This window comes from Equus quagga, chromosome 2 (assembly GCF_021613505.1).
Source record: "Equus quagga isolate Etosha38 chromosome 2, UCLA_HA_Equagga_1.0, whole genome shotgun sequence".
Classification (NCBI taxonomy): Eukaryota; Metazoa; Chordata; class Mammalia; order Perissodactyla; family Equidae; genus Equus; species Equus quagga.
The window spans coordinates 81,372,295-81,399,769 of NC_060268.1; the positions used below are offsets into that span (position 1 = coordinate 81,372,295).

Sequence of the window (27,475 nt, forward strand, 5' to 3'; positions counted from 1 at the left end):
AACCACAAAAACACCTACTGGAAAACATTCATTCTCTTTAGGAACAATGTGAGGTTTTTTCTTAGATTTTTATTTTTACACATTCTTGTGACATTTCCCTTTGTAGGCAACAGGAGGTTAGCAAGATCAGCTTTTTAGATGATTCCATTCTAAATATACATTTTAAACAATATCAAAACAACCAGTGGAAAGGTGAAAAACATTCCATTAATACTGTTTTATCTAAACAACAATAAATAGGAAAAGACTGGTTGTGTCTTCGCCCCATCCAACCACAAAGTTGATTTCTATGGCCTCCAGATTGACTGGTTTTAAAGGACGTGGAGCTGTGGGGTGACCTATCACAGTGTCAAGGGCAAGCCCTGCTCCTGGGTGATCCAGAGACCTACTAACCAGCGACAGCTCATGATTCCATATTGATAAACACTCTTGGCAGGATACTTCTTGAAGATATGCACTCCAACATGGAGATAAAAATTAAGATCTAAGACTTATTTTCGAAATAGAAGTGGGTCGCAATAGGAATAACCTGTTCATGTTAGCACTCATTTATAAGATCATGAGCCAGGATAGTGACATCAGACTAAGCCCACCTAGATTCACATAACAGACTCCCCATCTGTCTTGCCATCAAAACAGGAGGCTGTCACCCTGCCCAAATTCTCACCAATAAATCACTTAGATAAATACCATTACCAATGACAGCTAACATAAAACCAGCCCGTCTTTGACTGTATTAGACATGAGAAGTCTGCCAAGTGTGCAAAGCTATCACTTCCCAGTTAGTGACAATCACTAGTTCATCTGGGAGATAACAAGGGTTTAAACTTGTAATTCAAATCAACTTTCTCTCTATCCCATCATGCACAGTGTTTTTAGAATAGATCATCCTGAAAGCTGTGCTGTGTTTCTCCTCCACTTATCGATTAAGAAAATGCACTCTCCCTAAGCTGCCGGCTGTAGCCATTTCTGGGAGCTGAGGAGATAGGCGTCTTGGCGGTCTGAGGGCCATTGTGTAAAACCCAGAGGGAAGACCCTCAAATGCCATAAGCACCCCCTCATCATCATAACCTACCTGAGGCTGACGTTACCTCAGATCATCATTCCTCAGTGCTCTACAGACAGCGCTGTGATGCTGTGTTAGAGGAAGTACAGTTTAGATAACATTATGTGAAAGGAACCAGTTTGGATTAAACTAACACTGTGCTGCTAGAGACACTATTTTTATGTGATGCTACATCTTTAAAGATGGAAGCTTTAAAAACAATACTCTTGCGTAAAACAAAAATCCAATAGAGCACACTCATTCTAGTATCTTAAACTCTGTGGCGTACGTATATCTGCAGGTCCACGTTCTGTGGCCCTACGGCCTTTGCCTTCCTCCAGGGCCCCTCCTGGGTGCTTCAGTGCTGGGTGGCAGGAGAGGCACCCAGTTCCTTCCCAAAATATCTTATTCTATTTACCGTATTACTCGTTTCCCCGGACAAAACACCCCGACTGTAATGATTTCTGTTGAAAGTGCAAACGCTTCCGTGAGGTTGGTTGTCATTTTTCATCTCTTAACTCTTTTCGCCCAGAAAGACCTGCACTCCATTAGCAGTGGGTTGAAAAGGGCTTCTTTGGGAGGCACTGTCCACCTTGTGCTTCCAATTTGACTACGCATGACCATCTTGCAAGTCCAGCTGTAGTCTGAGCATCAACGTTCTCTTATTGTCTTCAGGGTCCACCCGCCACCAGTGAAATTAAACATTTAGGTGCTAAGGGCTAAAGTGCAGAGAAACTCAAGGATACTCTGATAGGAGCTGGCTACTCCAGAACTTAGCTTATAACAAGAAAGTATATTTAGACTATGCGCTACTTAACGACCTAGTGTCGCAAAAAAGAAACGATACTGTAAGTGATGCCCACTAATCACTTCCCCTGCACACGGGCCCAGTGCAGGGTCCTAGGAACCTGGCGAACAGGGCACGGATGTTGACTTGAAATATCGCATTCGGCTGGAGCTGCCCTCTCCATACAGAAAATACTGTATTTTTTTAAAGTTCTACACATAGAAAGCAATTCATTCAAGCCTTAAAACGAATTTAACTTTATAACAAGTAACTTTTTCCTAAAGATGAAATCATTTAGATTTTTTTTTAATGTAAGCAATCTGATTATTTCCTACAATTTCTTTTTGAAAAGACTTTGGAAAGAGAAAAATGTATTCATTTGCCCCTTAAAATGTTAGTTTACTATTTCATATTAGCACATGCAAATAAAATTTACTCTTCAATATATTACTTTAATCTGGTTACCATGTAGGCATCTTGCCTATAGATAATTTTAATTTCAAACAGATGCAAGGCATTGCTGTGACCAGGTACAAAACCGGTAGAAACAGTCTCTAGGAGTGGAGAGAAAACTCCAGAAAAAGGAACTTTTAAGACTAAAAAGACAAAGTATTTTTGTAAAAGTTCCAACTCAAAAATAAAATTCCAATGCCTTTTAAGGCATGAATTAATTTGAATCCTTTACAGATCATAAAGTAAATTGACATTGCCTGGAGCATTCTTTGAAGAAGGTAAAAAAAAAAGGGGGGGAGGTTTTAATAAAGAGCCTCCCTCCCTTAAAATGAGTAAAGGCTTTCGTGTGTTGGGATGTCACAAAATAAGACACCATGACAAACAAAATCCTCCTGCTCATCAAAACCAGTCTCCCTCACTCTCCTCCTCCTGACTGTCTAGATAGAGGAGGGCAACTTTCTTTTCATCTGAAATCACCGACCTTTGGTCTACCATCCTCTGTAGCTGCACCATCTTATCAAACTCGGCCTGCTCCCTGCCCTCTTCCCCGGGGGCCTGGCGTCCGTCCCCAGCAGAGCCCTGAAAGCTCACGTTGGCTGCCCGGGCACTCCCACTGCCAGCGTCTCTCCAGGCGCCAGGGTCAGACACGCTATGAGCTTCCGCTTCCGTCCCTGCGGGGAAGAAGACTGTGGCCTCTTGTGTCCAGCTGGGGGTCACCTCTATGTTACTCACGTCCATCTGAAAGGTAAATGAAGTTTCTTTGGGCCCCAGTGCAATGTGCCTTGGTGTTCTGCTGCTGTCTGCTAACTCGCCTAGCTCAGGGGAATCCACTGCCCCAGCCAGTGCAAATGTTTTGGAAATGGGTCCACGGAAGACAGTGTGTTCAGAGGTTTCAGTTTCCGTAGGACCTAGCTGAATGTGCCTAAAGGATCTGCTCATGCCCGATGTCACTCCTGCCCCTGACATGTCTCCCACACTAGGCTCCTGAGGAGATATGGAGACGGCCCCTTGGAAGTTGCTCTTCTCAGTCATCAGGATTTTCCTACCCACGGTGTAACTATGAGCAGCCTGGGTCGCATCTGCCAAGCCCTCTCCATGGGCACTGCTTTCTGAGTTGCTAAATTCCCTGCGTTGGAGAACTATCTGCTCAGTGGTTTGATGCCTCTGAGGCCCAATTTTGACGTGCCTGATGGCTGTACCATTCCCTGACCACTCCTCAGTGTGCACAGAAGCTCCTCTGACACTGGACTCCACTTTGTCTGCAAGGGGCGCAGTGAACTGGATTTGCTCACTGAAGCCCTCTCTAGGGTCTAACTGAAGGTGCTTTATAGAAGTCTGGGTACCCACTGATTCTTCTGTCTGAAAATAATCACCAACTCTCCCTGCCCCAGAAACGGGGCCCTGAAAAATGACTTCCCTCTTTGCATGAAATTGTTTGGAGCCAAACGCGCTGTGCCTCCCCGCTCTGTCGGTATCTGTGGAAAGCTCTGCCAGGCCAGGCTCTTCTGTGACCCCCGCCTCCTCACGGGCAGGGACAGGCCCTTGGAAGAAGATTTCTTTGGACACTTGACTTTGATTGGGACCCAATGTAAAGTGCCTCACAGACCAGCTGGCTCCCGCCGAGCTCGCTGCCTGACTTACGTCGCCTTCCCCACTTACCTCCACCACCTCTGCAGTGGGTCCTTCGTGTGAGACTTGCTCAGTCCTCCAAATTCCAGTGGGGTCTATTTTAATGTGCCTTACAGACTGGCTTACGTCCTCTAACACGTGCGACCGGGCAAAGCCTCTTGGGCTGGTGACTTCCACGGTGGCTGACACCGGACCCTGGGAAGTGACCTGCTCTGTGCTGTGAGCCCGGCTGGCATCCTCCTCCTCACCAGAGGGGCTGTACAGTTCCTGGGTGGCCCAGCGCTTGAAGCCAATGCCAGTAGCTGGGGCCTCCGCTCCAGCCTCCCTGTTTGGGCTTCCAGATGTTGGGCTGTGTCGCTTGGTCAAACTGTCTCGTACCACCGACTCCACGGCTTTCTCTATTTCACCAGCTTCATCTTTGCTCAGCTCCTCCAGGTCTAACTGATCGGCATCCACAGTTCGAGAGAGGTTGACCTCAGCAACTAAGGTCACAGACTCACCTCCAGAGGTCTGGACTTTCTTTACATCAACTGAAACGCTCCCCGGCCCACCCTGATCCTCTCTGGTGAGGGCAGAGAGCTCTTCCTTCATGCGCTCCGGAAGGCTTTCTTCTAGCTGCCCGATGACCTCCACCAGCTGGTGTCTGGGCTCCTTGAAGACTCCCTTAATGGATGTGTGAAAATCATGTGGTATTTTAATTTCCTTTTCAATGACTGTGGGTTCAGCATGAAATTCGCCACTTCTCGCTTGTTCTTTCCAGTGAGTAGAACCCACATCTCCCTCCAGAGAATGTTCTGCAACATCCAGTGGTTTCACAACCTTCTCTCCCAAAGCATCGTCCCTCTTTATCCTCCTCCGAGCCCCTGGCACGATTTCATCTTGCCAAGAGTACCTGATGGTGGATTCTTCCTCAATGTGGATCTGCCCGCACACTGAGCCCTCATCTCTGTCATGCCCCCCGGGGTGTTCATCTGGAGTCGACACAAAATAACTCTGCTCTCCCTCTGAGTCACCTGCCTCCATCACTTCCTCAACATGAGTTACATTCTCTTGGGGCTGCTTGGTCTTTTCATGTTGATTACCTGAGACTGTGATATCTGTTTCTCCATAACCTTCCTCCTCCTCGACAAGCCCCCTGGAGCCCGGAGACACATCATCGACCTCCTCCACTTCGAATGGGATAGAAAACTCATCTGCCTTCTCGCCACCTACATAGCTCACGGGCTCTTCAATGATCTCCACATTGACGACCTTTGCTCTCCCCTCTCTTCCTTTCAGACCAAGATTGATTATATCTCCTATCATCCGCTCGGCTGATTTTCCTTTCAGCTCCACCTTATCCTTAACATCCTTGCTTAAAAGGTAGTCCAGGCCAGCTTCATCTGAAACGTCGATCTCTTCAGTCAGTTTTGACTCCACGACTATCTCAGTCTTCGTTTTTCTGTCACCAGGAAGCTCTTTCCTGTCCACGTAAGTGACTTTTGTGTCTGGAAAAGAGTTAGCAGATGCTTCTGTATCAGGAGACTGGGTAAACTGCTTCAGAATACTGGACACGATGTTTTCTGCAATGGTTTCAGTCATGGAATCACCTTTCAGAGAGCCAGTGGTGTCGCTGGTGCCCAACCTGAACCTTGCCTCTCTGGTTTCGACCCCTCTACCCGGACCATCACCAGCATCCTTCTTCAAGGGTGTCTGGAAAGCTTTCGGAGCCACCTCTGGTGTGCTGTCCTGGGATACTTCTAGACTGATAGGTATCTCTCTTCCTCTCACACTTTTCTCCTTCAATGACTCCTTCTCTTCCGCCTTTTCTCTCATTTGCTGGCTTTCTCTCTTTCTTGCTTCTTTATCTAACTTTGTCAGCTCTTCCCACCTTAAGTTTCTCTCCTCTGAAGCTTTCTCTTTAGAATCAAACATTTTCTCTTCTCGCTTTGTTTGGACAGTTACTGGCCTATTTTTCTCTTGCTCCCTCGTGGCTTTATCTTCTGTTTTCTTTCCCAAAATGACGGTCCTCTCATTTGACCAAGTACTTTCAGAAGCGCCTGCCGCCACACTGGCCGGGCGTTCTCGGTATGCCTCTCGGGCAACGGTGGACTCTTTGGCTAAATTAGTGGGGACGTCCTTTGTACCTTCAGTTCTTGGTCTACTGGGGAATGTTTTCACTTGAGCTTCCGTATTTCTGAAAAGACCAGGAGCTGAAGATGAAGTTCTGTAGTTGGTTTGACCTCTGGCAGTTTTTTCATACGAGCTTTCCCGCTGGATTGTGGTAAGCGGAGAATATCCTGGGCCCAGGAAGTCTCTTCTGGCGGCGCTTCCAACAGCTGCCTGCGATCCGGAGCGAGCCGACAGGTTAGCACGCAGCCCCGCGCTGTGACTGAAGCTCGCTGAAGGCGCTTTCTGCCTCAGGAACAGATTCCTTTCATTCTCCCGCTGTAATACCGAGTCGGTATACCGATAGGATGTGTTTCTGAATTCTGTAGAAATTGAACAAAGAGTTCATTAAAATGATAGTTAGCATTACCTTTTTTCATCTGAAAAGCATTACCAGGTCAAACTTCCTCTCCGCGTAATAAATACATACTATTACCACAGAGAGGTCAGCATAAATATTTTCAATCCCCAAATTATTTTGTTTATAGTTTCAAAAATCCTGTTAGAATAAAACACAGCACTACACATGCTTCAGCACAACACTCTCCTCCAGCTACTGATCTTAAAACATTCATCCATTTAACAAACATATCAAATGTGTGACTGGAAAGCATGGTACATGTGCCAGAGAGGTGAGGAGCGCTAGTTTTGGTGGCTGAAATTTCACAATGTGATGATAATTTGGAATCATTCATTTCCACTTGTCAAGATAAGTTTATTTTACTTATTTCAGCAGAGAAGAGTTTCATGATTACAAAGTACATAATTACTAAGCACTAAATGGCATTACCCTTCCACCATTTAACACACTCTATTTTTCAATGATTCCCATGTTGGGCCAACAAGTATGGAAGAACTGAACTTTTTTTTAAGCTTCCTGATTTCTTCTATTTTTATACTTCTATTTTTACAAACTTCTCATTTGAAAAAGTGCCACAGCAGTGAGCCAACCAGTCGCCAACACTACGATCTGTTTTCATGTCATGATCCCGGGGCTGGGAGGCAGTCCACGGGGCTTCCTGCTTTGCTCTGGACCATCTGAGGAGAGTGCTACCCTTGAGGGTGTCCAACGCCACCCAGGTATCTGCTCTCAGGAACGGCGGCCAGTGGTTAGAGTGTGGCGGGGAGCACCATCCACCCTGAGAGCAGCCCTGGTGCCCACCACATCCCATCCTGCAAGCTGGCAGAGCCTTCTCTCCCTCTTGGTCTCCCTCACAGAAGCCAAGGCCAGGGGCCTCTTTAGGACAGATCCCAGGATATAGGAGAGAGACCAGGAAAGGACATTTTCTACAGAGATTCCTCTTTTCAGGTCAGCAGACTGATCCTAAACTGAGGAGTTCCAGAAACTGAACCCCCAAGAAAGAGTGCAGGAACCACCTGGTTTTTAATTAAGGTTCAATGAGAAATATGTAAAATCATAGACTGGTTTTAGGCTTATCACCTTGTGGGCAAGTGGCCAACACTATTTTATGCAACATTACAAAAGAAACGTAAGTGCGCTGATAAGCATTGATAAATTTACTATCTAGGAATGCATCCATACCTTTATTCAGTGAACAGTTAAAGGGCATCTGTCAGATGGGACATAGAACTATGTGGAAGCTCAAAGTCTAATAAAAGAGTTCACAATTGGTACTCTTTATTTTTATTTTTTTTAAAGATTTTATTATTTCCTTTTTCTCCCCAAAGTCCCCCGGTACATAGTTGTATATTCTTCGTTGTGGATTCTTCTAGTTGTGGCATGTGGGACGCTGCCTCAGCGTGGTTTGATGAGCAGTGCCATGTCCGCGCCCAGGATTCGAACCAACGAAACACTGGGCCGCCTGCAGCGGAGCGCGCGAACTTAACCACTCGGCCACGGGGCCAGCCCCTGGTACTCTTTATTTTAATGCTTATTTCCTTTTGGCATAATACATAATTGCTAAAGTAAATTTACTTTACAAATACTGTCTCTATATCCTTTAAGAAGCTGGAGAAAACAATGAATGAATGAAACAGGTTAACAGAGACACCCAGTAGCCCTGTTCCTGAGCTCTCCCTACGCTCCAATTCACAGCTCAGTAGTAGAAGGTTAGCGAGGCTGAACCTAGACTGTTGGTCCTCCTCAAAGTTTGGTCCGGGTCCATTTTCTCTCTCTCCTCCAAGTTATGTCATGGACTTCCAGAGTTATATCCACGGTGAAAAATTTAGGTGACTAAGTAAACCTTAAATCTAGTGATGAATAAGGCTTATTTTATAGATGTCATATGTTGACGGATGCCAGGCCGATTGACAAATGGCTACTTCTGTGGACATCTTTGCTTTTCCCAACTTTACGCTCAAAATCAGAAAGCAAACTTGCTGGACATTGTCTAAGACCAAACCCCTTCCAGTCACGGATGACTGGAACTAAAGTTATTCTTCTGAACCCAACCTGTCAAATCTGTAAACAGCCCAATAGGGATGTTGCTTTTGAAAAATAAAAGGATAGAAAGTATTATTTTTTAAAAAAATCTACCATCTATCCAGATTGGCTGTTAATCAAATACCCTCCTGACAGAGATACCAAATATGTGTATTCTCAATTTGCCACAATTTTGAATATGATAATACTCAGACTGAAACCATGCTGAGTAAGGTGTATATTGAACATACTATACGTAATTCAATCTGCCCTTGCTTAGCCAGAAAGCTCTTTTTTCTATAGGGCTTTAAAAGTTTTCTTTTTTAAGTTATCCCGTAAGTTCTCAAGGTCTTTCTTTCTTTTCTTTTCTTTTTTTTTTTTTTTGAGGAAGACTAGCCCTGAGCTAACATCTGCCACCAATCCTCCTCTTTTTGCTGAGGAAGACCGGCCCTGAGCTAACATCTTTGCCCATCTTCCTTTACTTTATATGTGGGATGCCTGCCACAGCATGGTTTGACAAGCTGTGCATAGGTCCGCACCTGGGATCTGAACCGGCGAACCCTGGGCTGCTGAAGCAGAACATGCAAACTTAACTGCTGCGCCACTGGCCCCGCCCCTCAGGTCCTTTCTGATGAACTCTAGCTCTCTCATGTCGGTTCTGCAGCTACAGGAAGTATGGGCTTTGTTCTGTAGCTTTGCACCTGAACCAAGACAGACCTTAGGGCACCCTTCCCAGCTCTCTGTCCCCTCCTCCTTCTTCCACATTAGGCAGGAAGCACCCCCAAAATCCCGGCTAGGGAAACACCTGAGTTTATCAAGCACTTTCCCATACATTCTCATTTACATTACTATTTAAACTACGGCCCATTAAATAAAATCTATTTGGTACTTAAGAGACAGATGAATGGCAGTTATCTGAAAAATCGTATCTAATCTCAATTCTTGCAGATAAATGATGTTTTGCCATTTATCCATAGAATGAACCCATTCAGACGGAAAGCATCTTAAAGTTAATCAGCTTTTCTTATATTTACCTTGTGGCACGTCTTCAATGTGTTTAGTCACGATCACTATCTCTGGATTACTTTCTCCTTCCAGTAAGGCTCTGTAAAAATAATTTTTAAAAAAAGTTCACTAGGAAATAAAAGAGTGAGAAGTTCCTCTATCAGCCATAGAATGTAGTATTTGGTCAATGACCACATCATCACAGCGTCATGTGTTAAGACTCATGCCTGAAGATGTTACACCACAGGGCTGCAAGCCCACCTCAGCAGACCTGGCTGGACAGAACATCTCTCCAGCTGAATGAACAAAATGAGGGGGCTAGGGCTTCAGAAGTATTGGAGAGCCCCGCCTTTCTAGAAAGCCCTTCCAAACGCAGGGCAAGGAGGAGGAGGAGATAGAGAGATATAAGGGCTCAGAAGGGGAGGTCAGGGGTCTGGCTTCTCTGGGAAGCAGAGAGGGGCCCACATGTGGCACGTCACCCCAGGCTAGAGGGCCCCAGAATAATTACAACCCCCACTGGGGTCTTTCTCAAGTCACAGGTCTGGGTTTGACTAGGAGCAGAGCAAAGGACTGACATCTGTCCATAAATCAGGCAGCCAGACTGCACCTGTGGTTTTCAAACTGAATTCCATGGGGACATCTTGGAGATGAAAAAAACCAGGAGAGAGGGAAGGTGGGCAGGTAGAATAGGGAAAGCTACAGACCACACCCCCTCCACCATCACCGCCCCCACGCGCACTTCATCCAGAGAAGAATCTTATCTCTTTTAATGAAATGGCAAAAAGAACTCGATTAGGTGATTTCTTTGGCCACGCCTAGCTCCAAAAGTCTCAAACTGTAGTCTTCATTAAGTTGTTATTCACATCTACAGCTCAGTCCCCTGGGCAGAGGAGAGCGTAGACAAGTCAGGCTGTGGGCCCCACGGAGCCGGCGTGCTGGGCCTGGGTCAGCACCGGGATGCCCATCACTCACAGAGACCCCTAGGACGCTGGCTGCTGCGGGCACAACAGTTGTTCAGTTGCTAGAGCAACGTGTGACACCACTAACTTCAGTTCCAAGAAATCCACTGTATATGGCAAAGGGCAACGAGAAGCAGGGCCCACTTGGAAATGCTGATGTTACCACTGAGAGCTGGGCACGAAAACACAGGAGGGACGCCAGCGCTGAGCAGCAACTCGGCGGTTCTGGCAAACTGGCACCGAGTTCCCTCTCCCTGATTCAGAAGCGGTGATTCCCACAAATCCGAGAACTCCCGGGGCGAGTGGCAGAAAGCACAGGAGGCCCCCTTCTGAGGAAAAAAGCCCAGACAATGGTGAGAGGGGTTGTACTGAAGGTGTGGACAGATAGCTTTGCCATGGAAGCAGCAACTGACGTGCCCACATGTGCAGCTGCGGGAAGACGAGGCCTGTGTCCAGAGCCCAGCCCTTCCACTAGAGGTGGGAGCCAGGAAACAGGACACCGACCCATTAATCCCACACCCGCATGAGCAAGCATTCTAGGTTCCAGGAATACAAATACCTTCCATCACCGAGAAAATTCCGAGGTCTGTATATAATAAGAGGAACGTTCAGGGTAAAAGACAAACTCTGAGGGTCTGCGCCCCAGGATCACAGTGGCAGCAGAGGCCGCGTCCTACAGCCAAGGGGGCCAGCATGGGACTTGGTGAGAAGGTTCTACTCTGTCTGGCCTGCTCAGCAGGAGCCTGGGTTACCAGGGGGCTTCTCGCTTGAGCTGCCCAGGTCAGGCACAGAGTGCCTGTGAGGGGTCCAGGTCAGCAGAGAAATCAGTGACAGGTCAGGCAGGGGGTGCTCAGGATAAAGAAGATCCCCTTGGGGGAAAAGATCTCCTCTTACCCCTCAGAGGGGAATGGTTTTCTTCCTCTTTCAGGGAAAACCCAAACCATCATCAAACTTCTACTGAGTTCAGGATCCTGAATGGGATGCTGTGGTACATGGCACAGGGCACCAGCCCGAGGGGCTCGTGTGGTCGCGTGCAGGTCACAAACGCCTCCCAACCCAGGCCTTTGGTAGCCCTGGCGAGGACTGAGCACCAGGCACAGCTCTAACCCTCCAATCTGTGACCTCATGAAGTCCTCCTCGCAACCCGTTGCACAGGGCACCCCGATGACGCACACCCTGGCTCTGTAGGTGAGGAGACTGGAGCGCGGGGAGGGTGTCTTGGCCAAGGGCACACAGGTCACCAGTAGAGAGTGACATGGAACCCAGGCAGCCTGAGCTCAACCCTTCCCCTGCCAGCTGCTTAGACTTCCCGGCATTTTTTAAAGGACGAACCCTGCAGACAGACCCTGCAGACCATATGACCGAACGCATATTCAACACCTTTAGCAATTTCAATCAAAAGCCCCCTCCAGGCTCTCCCTCAGAGCATGAGGCTCCTCTGGAGGAGGACTGGGTTCCACAGCTGAGTCCCCCCGGGGGCTGCTCCTAAAAGGCAGGGCATCTGTCACCTTCTCCACCTGAGCACCCAGCACAGAGCCTTACAGGCACAGTCAAGACACTGGGCGCTTAACCCAAGCCTTAATTGACTGTCTACACACCCCTCCTGACACACACTATTCTGCCCTCTGCCAGCACAGCTCACAAACTAACACAGTAGAGGCAGAAACCAAACTACCGACGAGAGGCCAAAAGAGTATGATGTCCTCAAAAGCTCTTTAAGGAACATTTTCAAGGAATAGACTCGTACAACTTTAAGAAATGGGTAGAGCGTTCTCAGGTTATTTTGAGAGCGCTGGAGGGAAACTGCCTCCCAGGCACGGTGACGGTCAGAAATGCCAACTCCCTGAATCACGGGCTATTCGTGAGCACTCCACACAGTGCCACAGGTCAGCTGTCTCTTAAGCAGGAAAATAAGCAAATGTGTGCAGGAAAACCGCGTCCCCAGCCTCCTCAGAGCGTCGGAGACAAATCCATAGTGCAGAAGCGAGCTCTCACGTGGCCTCTGCTCAGGCTCCAGGCCCTAGCAGACCACCCCGGCCCTAACTGGGCCCTGAGGCGCAGCTCTCTGTCTGGGATAGACCATCCTGCTGGAATTTCAGGGCACACGCGCGGTTATTAGGCACTGGGGGCACAATGCTGCTGCACTGTAGACCCACGATAGATGAGGACAAGGGTGAGGGGGGAGGGACAGTCGGAGGTTTCCAGAAGGAACACCGGTGGGGCAGCCTACGTGGGTCCGTGGACGGTTCACAGCAGGTGGAGAGCTGTGGGAGATGAATGGGGAGGGAGCTTGGAAAAGGGGCCTCAGAACTGCCTCCCTGGCTTCCAAGCTCCAGAGGGTGAGGGGACCACCTGGCACCCCAGACACGGGCCTGGGAAGACAGGGAGAAGCATGAGAGAGGCAGAATTCCATGCACAGGACCAGCATCAGCATCCGAATCAGAATGGCCTGCCCCAAATCACAGGCACTATGTGAAGGATAACAATGAGGTGACAGTGCCATGCTAATTTTTGATATTTCCTCTGTGCTCAATATTACATCACAACCTGAAAGCTGAGTCATCAATTCCAGAGACTTAAAAAAATCAGATGATCGACAGAGACCAAGATTACTAATAAAACAGAGAGGAAGCACGGGGAGTGGTTAATGACAGAACCTCTGGAGTCTGTTCCCTGGATTTTAATGCTGGGCCTTGCTGCTTCCTAGTTCGGTGACCCTGGCCAAGCCACTTGGTCCCTCTATGACTTAGTTTCCCCATTTCTGAAATGGGGAGCACTCACAGGTTTGTGGTAGTAATTATGTAACTGGAAAGTTCTTAGAACAATGGCTGTCACAGAATAAGTGCTCAATAAATGCTAGGTATCATAATCACCATCATCATTGCCATCATCCCTATCATCACCATCTTCCACTGACCTCCGAAGAAAACTGAGCTTCAGTTAGCTAAAGCAGTTCAAGAGGGGAACAGACTCTGGGTAACCTACAATCACGGTTAACTGAGGACTAATTCGTTTACGCAATGATGGGGAAAAGGCCAGCAATCAAATGTCAGTGGATCCTCTCAATCACACATCCTTAAAACTACAAGATTCTATTAATTTCAAATAATTTCATGGAATAACCAGATAAGCCCGTGTTAACGTGTTTTTATAATTTTCAAAAAAGTAGAATTGAATTTAAAAAAACAAAACGTACTTCTCCACGACCTTGAAAAATCCTAAGGAAATGTTTTCCTTTGGACAAACCCATGAAAAGGCATAGGTGGTCGAAAATATAATGGGCAACCAGAAATATCATTAAAATGATGAAATTACAGATGTCAGTAGTTATCTCATTGCTTCATTAGCAGTCAATCTAGAGACCAAACCACGTGTTCCTCGGTTAAAACACGCTGTTTCTGCCCGCTGCCATCAGACAGAGGAAAGAGGAAGCTCTCTCTGTCTCCCTGCATGCAGGGACACGCTAAGAACATTTTTTGATGCTGTTTCCAAACTAACCTTGTAAAATGACTTTTGCCTTGAAGACACCAGGCAGTAAATCTTTGCATTACATTTTCATATCTGCCCGGCCAAGACTCCCTTCAGTATTTTTCTTTCAAAAAATCATTTTGGCCCTGCTTTCCATTTTTTTCAGGTAAAATTTAGAACAATTGTTCTATCCTTCACCCCCAGAACATAAAAAAAAAAAATCCCCATTTTAAATTTGGGTGAAGACTGCTCCATCTGTCTCCCAGATCAGGCATCCAGGATGGGCCTCTTTTTACGCACACAGTTTCCACATCCCTCAGTTTTGTGGTTTCTGGACTCAGTTTATTCCTGGGGACTTTTGTACTTTTTGTTTCCATTTTGAGTATCTTTTTTTTTTCTGTTATATTTTCTAACAGCTTATTCCCGATGATCGGGTTCTGGTCTTTTTTTTTTTTTTTTTTTGGTGGGGAGGCTATTTATTTTCTAACTGGGCTCCTACAAGCTCCCAATCTATGTCATTTGGACCAGACCTTCAAGTCAGCAGTGGGAGGGGTCGGGGACACTGCAGGTCCTGGAGAGTGCCACAGTTTTTGCCACCCTCAGATAAGCGACTACTTACGAAGCACCTGCTTTGTGGTGCTGCCTTGGTGCTGGGCAGTCTAGCCTGCACGAGCATGTGATGGGCAGCCCATTTCTCCCACGTTCCTACCCAGAACCCTGCCCCCACCCCCAGGCGCTTCCTCACTACCCATACCAGTCAGGCTCTGACGTCTTGGTCAGCCCTGCACTGAGGCTCCCTCAGCCACCTACATCAGGTCCTCGGCACTGGAATCTCTGACTACAGGAGCCTGCTGAGGCCTCCCACAGCCGCCCGCAGACACACACACCCCTCCCACCTCAGCACCCCAGCCCCTCCTGCACTCCATCCGCGAGCAGCTGCCTCTGCTCCCCATGGCGCTGGCCCTGGGACTGCCCCTCTGCCGGTCACAGAAAGCCTCACCTCAGTCGGCTGGCATTTAAGGCCTCTGCAACCACCTCCTTCCCAGGCCTCTGCTCCCCCTGCATTTTCCTTCCTCCACTTATTTTCTTTCCCTGACTTGCCCACCTGGAGCTCCTTCCCGACTCCTTTCTGCCAGTCCAGTTCCTGGCTCTCGCCTCCCCCACCCCTTCAAGGCCCAGCTCAAATCCCACATCCCCTGAAACTCTCCTCATCACCTCGGCCTCAAGCTCTCTGTCCCTCCTCTGCACCATCTTTAACTGACCCTGTTAGGTGGCAGTAAACCATCTACAGTATTTTCTTGGAACACACATTCTATGATTTTAACGTCTTCTTTGACTTTTTACCTGAGCATACTGTGTCCCACCTCCCATGCCAACCCCGACTTCCCACCTTGCCCTCTCCTACATGTCTGTTCAAATCGCCACCATCCTTCAAAACCCAGATCAATCTCACCTCCCTCTTGAAGCCTTCCCTGATTCTCACAACTCCCTTCTGATCTTGGGAAACCTTGTACTTGTGTGTCCTTCGTGGCATTTTGTGCTGCAGGAGACTGCTTAGGTCCATGGTGCCTTATCCACAGCATATGATCCTCAACACAAAGGCCACCCTGCCCGTACTTTTGTGGGCCCCTCTGAGCCGCCACCACACCTGACATGCTGAGTGTCTCGGGAGCAGCCTGAAGGCACAAAGCCCAGCTCATAAAACATGGCCTCACAAGTGTGGCTCCCGCCCATCCATCACACGTGGCCCTCCATGACAGGTCACTAAAATCAAGCTGCCCAGGGACACCAAATGCTTGGCATTGCCACAGACACCACAGTAACTCAGTCCTCAGGTCCTCACCCAGGCTGCCTCTTCTTCCTGGAAAGCCCCTTCCTACAAGGGCTCTTCCTGGCTTCCTTTCCATCAGACCCAAGCACTGCCTCTTCCAGGAAGCCTGCCCTGCATGCCTCGTCAGCCCCATAGCACCCAGCACATCACTAAGCCTGTCCATCCTTTGTTCCATCCTCCAGACTGCTGGGATAGAGGCTTAGTGCTTTCCTGATGCCCCTGGCCCACTTTACAAACAGTAGCATACACAGAAGTCATGTAGGATCCTGTTACAAGGCTGACTCTGATCAGCAGGTCTGGGGTGAACCCAAGATTCTGCATTTCCAACAAGCTTGCAATGCCTTGTGATGCTGATGCCGTCAGTCCACAAGCCCCTGTGAGCAGCGAGGCCCTGGACCAGTGCTTCTCGACCCTGGCCGCACCTGACACGCCTGAGCCCCACCACACAGACGATCTAATCAGGGTCTCTAGGGGTGGGCCCAGGGGTTGATGCTTTTTCAGGTTCTCCAGGTGATTCCCAGGTTCAGATGGCAGATGCGGCTAGAACCATGCCCTGGCCTGTTTCTGAGCATCTCCCCTCTAACCACTCAGCTACCAGTGTAATAAACACTTGCATTCCAGGAAAACCCGTGACTACGGATCAGGTGGATGAACATCTCCAGCCCCACATGACTTCCCCAGTGACTGGCAGACGAGAGCAAGCACAGCCCGTGCAGCCCGTCTCCTCCCGCCCTCTCGCTCTGCCCTCAGTGTCCACAGCCCCAGCCCAGCCCCACGGCTACTGCCCAATGTCACCTGCAACATGGGAGGAAAGGGCTCATTCTCACATTCACCTGCCAGGTGAGGCGCCAGCATCCTCCATGGCCACCAACTGGCCAACGAGGCTTGATAAAAACCTCAAGCCTCAGACTCTGAGGTTTGCTTTGTTTTAATTTTGTTAGTTTATTAAATTATATATTTACTTATAAACTATAAGTCCATATTGATAAACCATAAATGATACTATTTTGCTATCACTTTAGTGTTTCCTCTTCGTTATGAAGGTTACCAGGAAGGGCCAAATATCTGGGTTTGGAAGTGTTTGTGGCACTTGAGAGCTGTCCTAGAACGTGCTTTCAGCTTAAGGAGCCACAGCCCCCCTCTTACAGATGAGATGTTTCGTCAGAATGATGACCGTCATCTAAGCTGTGCTCGGGGAAAGGCCACTGCAGGGAAAACTCGGGACAAAGCCACGAGATCTCAGTCATGGAGGGCAATGCCAGGTGCGGTGTCAGCCACCGTCAGCCCCCCGGACAGGGCTGGTGAGAAGCGCCCTGCACGGGCCCCCGCTGCCGTCCCTGGGGACCGACTGTCCCTGCCTGCCTCCGTAAGGGCGGATTTGGGAGGAAAGTCAACATTCTCAAAGACGGTGGGTCAAGGCTTGTAGAAATCAAATGTGCACTTGCGAAAGAGTGAGAGAGCAAAAGGACACTAACACAAATAGGAATTGTCATACCTGCCCTCGGAATTTGGGCAGCAGCACTAAATATGGAAAGAGTGACAAGAGATGGCACATGCCCGGCTCCTCATCTTCCCCGCGCAAACTTGGACTTCAGAAAGACATACAGTGAAATCAGTCACTTGCTTCCCTGAAAGCACTGATGCCTCCCAAATTCCTAGGAGAGGGCCAAGCCGATCCCTAATTGAAGTAGAGAAACACCAGCCACAGACAGACGCAGTAACTCTGTCCCTGCCGACAGTCAGACTGCTGATGGAAGCGGAAAATGCTCCCGACCAACGCCCTTGAGAAAAGCTAAGCTCTAGGGCTATGGACACTTACAAAAGGCAAGGCCCTGGCCCCTCAGGCAAGATGCCCACCTGACCTCACAACAGAGAACTGGGGGCAGGACGAAATGAGGAAGGAAAGAGCTCAAAATCTCAGAGAGACAAAGCACAGAATTAGTCTCGCGATTCCAACCCAGAGAACGGTTACCAAAAGGACACAGGGAGATCCAGCTAGTCTCTGCAGGGAAGAGATCCACCCGACATCGGGGGTCACCTAACACGGGCAAAGATGTGGGCTTTCTGCACTGACCCAGCATCCACTCTAGAACAGTGCCTGATTTGGGGTTTCTCTCACCCGGGTCTCAGTCTGCGTGACTCATGACAGGCAGACCCCTCCCAAGCTCTCGAGCACTCTGTTCCCCTGGCTGGCGATGGGCACACGACCCAACACAGCCAGAGAGCTGGGCCCAGGAGTTCTGCTGAGATGGTTGGGAAAGAGGCCCTCCTCCAACCAGGGGAGCGAGGCTGCAAGGACAGAAGCCCGGAGCTGCCTGGAGCCCATCCTGCCACAGCACAGGCAGAGCCAAGAAGGAAGAGACCAGAGAGGGTGGCAGAGACAGGGTGCCACCAACCTCATCTGGATGCCCAGACCTATTGTGCCTGAAACTAAGGACTTTTTCAGTTATAGGAGTAATAAATTGCCTTTTTTGATTCGAGCCAGTCTAAGAAGGGTTTCTGTCACTCGCAAGTGAAAAAAATCCTGATTAATGTGTCCTTCCCCCAAATAAAGCCGGATTGTTTTGAAGTGCTTCGTATTAGTAAAGTTTAGATCATCTTCCTCAGCATTTGTTTGAATATCCTATTAATTTAATTTTGCAATTGTTCACCCAAGGTGAGATTTCCAAGGAGAATGCGGGAGACGGACCTGGGGAGGGACAGGCTGCCAGGTGCCTCCTCTCCCCTTCCTCTAAGCCCCAATCAGCGTCCCCTCTGCAGGACTCAGCCACAGCACGGCTCTTAGGACCACCCCTCAATTCCCCTCCAAGGGCCAGGCCTCACCCCTTAGCGGCCGTGGGCCCAGGCCAGGCGCTGCCCCAGAGCCTGCTCCTTCTTCACTGATGGTAATAAGGGCCCTGATGAGAGGCTGGCTGGGGCAAGCCTTCCAGACCATAAAGACAGCGAGACTGACCAAGGCTGCAGTGTGCACTACCAGCAACACCAGTCAGACACCTTCTTTTAACGGACATCAAAGCAACCCAGGCCACTTTGATACTCTTAGAGCAAAATCATGATCAGAAGACAGCACAGGCCGCCTACAGTGGGTGCTGACCTGGGCCTGGCTCTGTCTCTAACCAGGGGAGTGGACCTCGGTCCCCTTCTCATCCTCTCAGGTTTAACTCCTACCATCTGTTAACGATGATGCCGCTGGAAGTCGGCATTGACAAGTATGCCTTCTACTCACTTGCCAAAGCAGTTTCCAGAGCTTGTCCACACCCAGGATCAATTTATGCTCACAATAATCCTGGGAATGAAGGGGGCACAGTGCCCACTTCACATGGTTCGGTGGGTAAGGCGCAAGTCCACCAGCCTGGACTTCTGGTTCCCAGGCCCCCCTCCTTCATCTGTAAAAGGGGTGAGTGGTATCCACCCATCAGAGAGGGTGACTGTGGGCAGCGATCAGCTGCAAAGGACTTAGCACCGCGTCTGGCGGGCGTTAACGGCTCAATAATATTGGCTACTGTTCTCATTCTCACAAGTGAGGAAGCTCAGACTCTGAAATCCCTTCCATTGTAAGCGCCTGAGACCTGGACCCCTCTGCACCAGGCCTCCCTGAGCAGGAAGGCGGCAGGAAATGAGGGGCACCACCTCATACAAAGACTGCTTACCGCCCCCCAGGGCAGGAAGGGGAGCACCAAGGGGAAGCGCCGCTCTGCTGGCCCCCAGGCCACTCCAGGGACACCGGCCTGCGTTCCCTGCCTGCCCAGCACCCAGGCCCCTGAGGTCTTTGTGACTTTTTCGTCATGGTTGGTCACCCCAAATTCAAGTCAACATCTTGACAAAGCAAGCCAGTTGCCTAGCATGCCATGCTAATATTTTGGCAGAGATGCAGTTCTTCAAGGCCGAACCTGGGGGTGAAGCAGAGTCAGAGGCCCGGGATTTGAAGCAACAGCGCAACAGGCAGATGGACTTGGGCCCTCTGGGTTCGAATCCTGCCCTCCACATTCTAGCTGTGTAGCTTTTCTGAACGAAGTCCGTTCATCCGTAAAGACTACTGAATTCCAAGGATGCAAGGAGCTGACGTGTAAAGCTCTTCAACGGTGCCCAGGACATGCAGACACTAGGCAGGGGCACAAAGCTGAGCTGTTCCCATCACCAGGGGACACCTGTTGCATGATCTGAGTGAGGCCCTGCTCTTCCTCCTCCCTTTGGCCCTGGACTCCTCCCCTGGCCACGCCAAGGTTTTCTCTCTGCTTGTCACAAAGCCACAGGGACTCCGCAGAGGCTAAGGTGACGGCACACTGCCGGCTTCATCAAGGCAGACTCAGCACGGCGCCCTTACCGGTAGGTTGCAACCTCCAGGCTGAGGCTGGTCTTCACCTGCACGAGCTCCTGATAGTCCCGCAGCCGGTCGGCCATGGCCAAGGTGAGGGCCGCCTTCTCATCCTCCAGGCAGGCAATCCCTCTCTAAAGAGAACAGAGGGCTTTTAGATCAGAGGACTGGAGCTTTGCCGGGTCGAACTTAGGTACCAACAGTTCAGGACACAAAAAGAGATGAAAAACCTCCAGGCTTACTAAAGATGCCGCCATTACAAGGATGATTTTAAATCCTGCATTTCTTCTACATGGAAGATTTTTTTATTGCAGATGGAAGATTTTGATGAGACACTGCCTTCTTTATTCATACTCTCTAATAATAATGAAGACTCAGTTTATGAAAGCGTCTGTGCGGTTCACTGCTGAGGAAAGTCAATACATCAAACTCATCAACTCAGATGCTACTGAAAATAAGCCAAGACTAGAAAGCAGGGGTTTTACAACACTTAAAACAGAAGTCGCACAGATTTGAACTGGAACTTCCCCTAAACTCATGATTTCCCCAATAATAAGCAGGTAAGCTGACACACAGTTCTTTGTTTCGTCTAGAAAGTTACTTTAAAATCATCTTGGGAGAAAAGCTACATTAATAAGACAGGAATATATTCTAGGGATAAATGCCAAAATTTAGACCCAGATATAAATCTTCCTTTTTGACTGTCCATGTTGGACATGGTTAATAAGCGCTCCCTCGGCACGAGTTCACCCTGGGGCCCCCATGTCTGGTTAATTACATCTCTCCATCTCTCTGCCCGGCGGGGAGACACTGAAGGGCATGGCTGCCACCTTGTGCATCCCCTCCCTCTAGAAAAACGCCCTCCACATACAAGTCACACAGCACACAATTGGTGAATTGGATTTAAAAGAAATGATCAAGATAATATTACCCTCCTCAAAATGCACCATTTTAAATTGGCAATATCTTTTAATTAATAAGCATAATGGCTTCTTTGTACCATTTCACAGTTTTGCTTTTTTTTCCTAGTTCTTAATCAGTTACTCTTGGGAATAATTAACTGAGCAAATATTTAAACACTGAAATAAGTCCATATACTTTAACTTCTGGTTTGTAATGGAAAATAGCACTATTTCCAAACACTACACTAACTAAATAGGCTACACTTTTAGACATTTATCTTTGTGGAATTCAAAAACTCTAAGACAATCAGGAGAGGGAATTTCTTTTCATTCCTAGTGTAATCCCTCCACCAAAGGCACCTGGCAAGACACTAAATGTCCAGAAGAAAAAGGTAATGTCTGTGAAACCAAGGAACGAACTTAACTAAGACCTCACCCAGGACTTGCCGTTTAAAACATGCGTCAGCACGTAAATATTCTGCTTCCCATAACAGTTCTATTTCTAAGCTAATAATTGCTGTTGGGTTCTCTTCGTGTATACAAAATGTGCTAAAAACAAAAACTGAAACCACTTAGCTTTTAAAGCAAAGGAGTAAATTTAAGAACCGTGTGCTGGTATCCCCACGTGGAAAGATGTTAACAGCCCCCAAGGCTGGCATTGTACTAGACAGCCCACCAACACAGATCATTGGCCAGTCTTGATATAAGTGACAGTTACCAGAATTTAGTCACGATGTTCATACATTCTATAGTTCAGTCTCGGTGTTAAAATCCTACATTCCCGTTTTATAAACTCAGGTCCAAGGTTATAGCATAAAATGTGCTGTAAACATAAATATATTACTCCTTTGTACTGTGAAAATTTGAACTAAATGTTAAAGCTTGAGAATTTACAGTAATTTATTCTTTACAAAGAAGTTCAAGTATTGTTAAATTGCTTAGAAAAAAAATATTAGATGCGCTCAATTCTCCAGCCTCAAACCCCCTAAGCAGGTCAAGATCTCCCAGCCATGCCAAAGGGGGATGCGCGAAGATTCTCCCTCCTCCCAGAGGGCACAGAAAAGTTCTGCACCCCACGAAAACAGGAGGAGGAAAATCAGACTGTGTTTAAGTTAGAATCAGCATGGATCCAACAACATTTCCACGTGAGTCAACACTTCCTAAACCGTCAAAGGAAAATTAGCTGACTTTTGGAAGCAGGAACGTCAGACTTATAAACAGTCTCTACAGAAATTGTAACCAATCCTGCTGGTTGAACAAAGCTTCGGACTTGTGCTCCACTTTGAAACTGTGGGCCCGGCCCGAGGCCCGGGAGCAGGAGAGACCACAGGCTAATTCTAACCCAGCAGAAGCAGCTTTGCCTAATGTTATCAAAGCTGGGAGAGAGGTCACCTTTTTTCACTGCTATTTAGGGAACTTTTGGGCAGCGTCACAACTGATGATGAAACGTAGGTCTATGCCAGGAAAAGCACGCTGGTGTTAGTGTCCAAAGAATTCACTTTCTCTTACCCAGACTCGAGTGCTGCTTGCTGAGCAGGTTACACAGACATAATAGGAAGAGCTGCAAATGTCACCATCACATCACTGAGAATCTTGAATAGTAAAGCTCGAGGGAATTTAAATACTATGACAACCTCGTTCAGACACAAAACCTAACTGTATTAATAACAAGCACTGACTGGATACTAAGTTCTAGTCCAGACAATACCCTGAACCCCAGACTCATAATATCATCTTACAATACAAGGTGGGTGGTTCAGAGGCATCTCAAACTGAACTCTGATCTCCCACCGAAACCTGTTCTTCTGCTCCAAACCCCTCAGCAGAGAGCACGCCCTCCTTCCTTGCAGCTGGCTGCACGGGCCACAAGCCCAGAGTCAGCTTTGCTTTCTCCCTCACTCTCCCACCACATCCAATCCGTCTGCAAAGCCGGTTGGCTCCAAGGCAGAGCAGAACCCCTTCTCAGAGCCCTCCCTGCCAGCCCTGGCAGAGCCGACAGCACCTAGTGCCTAGATTATTGCTGTGGTCTCCTACAGAGGTCTCCCTGCGCCCATTCCTGCCCCACACAGTCTATTTTCAACACAGCAACCAGAGCAATTCCAGTAAGAGCGAGTCAGGCCATCTCCCGCCTCTGCTCAGAGCTTCCAGTGGCTCCCCATGGCGCTCACAGCAAAAGCCAGGTCCCATTGCGGCCACTGTCCCCCTTGCTCACTCCACCCCAGCCCCACCTACATCCTGGACACCATGCACTGTTTCCACCTCAAGACCTTGAGGGTCAAGGGACTCTCTCTTTTTTGTCCTGTTCACTGCTGTATCGCCAGCACTTAAGAACCAAGCTTGGCACACTACGTGCTCAACAGCCATTGGCTACTTGAATGAATTGAACGTGTGTGCCCAGTGAGTATTTTCATTACCCTTATTTTACAAATGGGGAAACTGAGACACAGTTAGTGGCAGAGCCCGAATTCAGGCCCACGTAGGGCAGCTGCAGAGTACTGACCCTTGTCACACAGTTACTCTGTCCCCATCCCAATCGAAAGAAAGTTCCCCTTCAATCACATCCTAAAGACTCAAAGTCTTTCAGAAACAGTCAGTCTTGAAGGCTAAAAGCTCAGTTTCACAAGCAAAAATCTCACTGTTTATAGGGTAAGGCTGGCATAAACCACAAATGCCTTAGGTTTCTCTCTGAAGCCCCTTCCTGCAAACTGGAGGCCAGGGTGTGTTACTCAGGCCTCACTTGATCTAAACCACATGCAAAACCCTGAGAACATGGATGGCAGTTCAGCGCTCTGCCCTCTGGCAAACCTGAGGCGAGGGGCCTAACAGAAGGCACGCGGTTCACGTGGGGAGGACCACTTTGCCCAGAAAGACAGTCCTAGCAGGCATCTCTCCCCCTCGAGCTGCAGAGGGGACCCAGAGCCAGGGAGATGCTGGGCACGGTGTGGGGGCTCCTGCCTCTGGGGGAGGGGGTCCCATTAAAGCATATGGAACACAGAAAAAAGTAAAAGAAAGAGACTTAACCCTGAAACCATTCTGACAACAGCCAGCTGGAAGGGTCTGAAAGCATTTTAGGATTTTAGACTCACAGGGCACTGCTGGGCCAGCCTTTAGGAAGAACAACTGTCATTATTCTACGAATGCAAAAAGAACACTCGCTCAAGGTTTATCTTTGATGGAACAGACAGAAGAGAGGCAGTGGGGCCCAGGAGTTAGATGCTCAGGCGCTGGAGCCTGAATCAAACCCCCGCTTAGCCCCTCACTGCCTGGGTGACCTATGTGCCTCAGTTTCATCTGTAAAATGGGGCCAATATCAGTATGCACCTCATAAGATTGGTGTGAGGACAGAATGAATATGCGTACCCGTGCTGACACACAAAAAGCACTTGATAAAGGCTAACTTTTAGAAATGAAACATTTATTACAGCACATTAGCTAAATCCAGTTTCATATTTCCAGTCTCCCCCGAGTGAGCCTCTAGAGAATTTGAAAAAATCAGAGGCTTGGGCTTAAATCATTGATACTTATAACTTTAACAAAATTCCTAGCATTTTTACACTTTAAAAAATACTACTAATGCTTGGTGTTGAATCTTTCAGAACGCAATTTGAAATACTGTCGTTTTAAGCTAACTGGGGAAGGATTCAGAACGTGCATAAGGAAACGTTCAGTACAAAGAAACCTCCACGATTGGAGCTGAAAAAAATCCAAGTCCTTAGGGCCATTTTCCTTGCTCTTTACTTTTAGGAGAAAGAAGCAAATTTCAAGGAGAGAGGCATCAGTGGACAGGAAGCTGAGGGTGAGATCCTAGTTCTGGGTCAGGTGTGACCCCAGGAAGGCACCTTGTGGGTGGGCCCTGGGGCCGTGCACCAAAAAAGCGCTGGTCCATGATTCTAACCGCCCTTCTCTGGTCCCCATCTCTCCTCAAATCGGAGGGATCCACTTTCATCTATTTCACATCTGGGGTTGCGCTTGAGGTTTAATTAGGGAGAAAAGGGTTCTGCTGCTCAAAAAGAACACTGAAACCAGAGCTTCAAGGTTCAAAACGAGCCAAGCGAGCTATGAGTGCAAGCGAATGGTGAGGATTTAGCCTACACAACACGCCTCAAAGAAGCATTTTCGAAACCCGTGTGCACAGCATGGGCCCTTGTGGTGGTGGTAGGGGTTGCCTACAAAGGGGTTCAGGGGTCAGGGAATTTGGCAGGCACCCCTTTTTTGCTTAAAAGCGCCATCAAAGTGTACGTTAAAGACACTTTTTAACTTTCACTTAACACAAGCACGGGGCCCTGTGGAACTGATGTCCCTGGCCACCATCACTGGAAAGGGAAGCGCTCTCGAGTCACAAGCTCTGGAAACCAGCACACGCTTCAGCCAGCCCCTGTCCTTGCTCCACCAACAACCCTCGAGGGTGGCTGAAACCCTCGAAAACGATGAGGCGAGGCCAAACAAAACCCACCATCCAAAAGATTAAATTCCTAATAGTTTAGTACTGTATCGCTTTCTATGATTTCCCAGCTAGACTCCAGCTCCTTGAACACTGAAACCCCAGTGCAGCGCTGGGGACCCAGGAGTAAGTCAGCAGATACTTGATCATTTGCAGACACCTGTCACATCCCCACAGTTCTCCATGCCACAACCACCAGCTTCTCTTTACTTTTTTTTTTTTTTTTAAATAAAAGCACAAAATCACTCTCTCCCGAATCTTAAACTCACAGCTTCGAACTGTTCCCTTAAACTATCTCTGAATTCACGTGGATGTTATTTTAAACTATGGTCCTGAGAACTACTGATAGCATGATTTGGGAATATTTTCAATTCTGGCAGAGACTGGGCAGGCCCAGGGCCAACCCTAGGACTGGACTGGGTGTGCGTTCAGTAAATCAGCCACAGGTGTCACTCTGTCAGTGTCAGAGGTCTGAGCTTGCTTCTCTGAAATAGCAACTGTTTATATTACTCCGCACTTGTAATAACATCCTGCCACAGGGACCCGGGTTTCCATCACTTTTACACTACCCAGAGATCTTACGTCAGTCAGCTCAGACTGCAAGAAAAACATCTCTAATTAAGCTCTTTTCTGCATTAAGGTCGCTGCTCCTCCCAAGAACAAACAAGGCAGCCGCCCCGGGAGCCACACCCAGCTGCCTCCAGCTGGCAAATCATTCTGGCAAAATAAAAACCGTTTTGGTAAACAATTTAAATTTTTCCCAGGGGAGGCCTGGAGCCACCCAGGCTGCCATTTTGAATGGCTCCAGGTAAGAAAGGGCTTGACATGGCCTAGAACCCTCCCAACACTGGGACTCATCCGAGAAGGAATGAGCTGGCACTCTGAAAGTCACTTCTGGAAGTCAGAGACCTTCTTGGTTGGAGCACAGGAAAGAGAGAGATCCTAGAGAGGTGGGGGTCGTTTGTCAGGCTGCGCCTAGTCATGTCAACGTCTAAAGAGGGTGACAACCTAAGGAGATGATGGAGATGGGGCAAGCCGCTGGGATCCTCCCCATGACATGACCTGCTCTTCTTCCAGGCCGTTCGGGTAGCCTCTGGGCCCGCCCCACGTCGGGGCCGCCGCGCCCCGATGCACGCTCCGCGGGTGCGAGGACACCCGCCCCACCCCCCGACCCCTGGCGCCCGGCCCGTGCGCGCGCGCACCGACCTGCCGCTCCTCGGCCTGCAGCTCGTACGCCTCGCGCATCCGCAGCAGCTCGTCCTCCAGCAGCGCGCGCAGCTGCTCCAGCTCGAGCACCTCGCGCCGCAGCGCCTCGGCCTCCTGCGCGCACAGCCGAGCCTCGTCCTCGGCCTCGCGCCGGCTCTCCTGCCCGCGCCGCAGCAACTCCTCCAGCTCGCGCACCTCGTCCTCGTACAGCTGCACGGTCTCCTGCCACGACTCGGCCACCAGCAGCGCGTAGCTGTCGTGCACCTCCTTCAGGCGCGGCGGCGGCGCGCCGAGGCCGGTGGCACGGGCGCGGTAGTGCATGGTCAGGCCGGCGGCGCGCGCGCGCAGCTCCCGCACCTCGCGCTCGTGGGCCTCGTCGAGGCCGCGGCGCTCGGCCTGCAGCCGGCCCAGCAGCGCCTCGAGGGTGGCGCGCGCGCCCAGCGCCTCCTGCAGCTCGCGCTGCTGCGCGCCCAGCTCGGCGTCCAGGCGGCCGCGGGCGGCGCGCGCCTCCTCGCCCAGCCGCCGCAGCTCCCACAGCTCGCGCCGCACGGCGTCGCGCTCGCCCTCGGCCAGCGCCGTGGCCCAGCTCAGCTCATCCAGCTGCTGCCGCAAGCTGCGCGCCTCCTCGGCGAAGCGGGCCTGCCCCTCGGCCCACAGGGCCTCCTGCCCGCGCCGGCCGCGCAGCTCCTCCTCCAGGAGCAGGTTTTCGCGCTCCAGCTCCCGCACCCGGCACACGTAGTCGTAGAGCCGGGCGTTGAGCTCCTGCAGCTCGGCCTTCTCCGAGCCCGTCTGCAGCCGCCAGGACAGCATCTTGCTGGGTGTACGGGGCTCTCCCGGCCGGCCGCTTCCCTCCCGCCCTGGTCTTGTCCCCGCCGCCGCGCCGCTACCGCCCGGCCGTCGCCC

General features: G+C 49.5%; 1 protein-coding gene across 2 annotated transcripts; it reads right to left on the reverse strand.

Annotated features, from left to right (window-relative positions):
- Nucleotides 1-49: 49 nt before the first annotated feature.
- On the reverse strand, nucleotides 50-27,468 carry SYNM (synemin). Of its 2 annotated transcripts, XM_046653199.1 has the most exons (5): nucleotides 26,573-27,468; nucleotides 20,033-20,157; nucleotides 9,480-9,550; nucleotides 3,945-6,385; nucleotides 50-3,023 (listed from the first exon to the last, which is right to left on the reverse strand). In XM_046653199.1, exons 1-5 carry the CDS (start codon nucleotides 27,380-27,382, stop codon nucleotides 2,685-2,687), a joined length of 3,786 nt encoding a protein of 1,261 aa, XP_046509155.1. In that variant the 5' UTR covers nucleotides 27,383-27,468; the 3' UTR covers nucleotides 50-2,684. The 2 variants fall into 2 exon arrangements, with proteins under 2 accessions (XP_046509155.1, XP_046509154.1); XM_046653198.1 differs by having other exon boundaries at nucleotides 50-6,385.
- Nucleotides 27,469-27,475: the final 7 nt, after the last annotated feature.

Bases quoted from the DNA above. Each gene is read 5' to 3' on its own strand.
- SYNM (XM_046653198.1), bottom strand. From the start codon at position 27,382: ATGCTGTCCTGGCGGCTGCAGACGGGCTCGGAGAAGGCCGAGCTGCAG. The intron at 9,551-20,032 runs GTAAGGGCGCCG...TTATTTTTACAG, and splicing joins CTGGAGGTTGCAACCTACCG to AGCCTTACTGGAAGGAGAAA. The intron at 6,386-9,479 runs GTAAATATAAGA...CAATTTCTACAG, and splicing joins CATTGAAGACGTGCCACAAG to AATTCAGAAACACATCCTAT.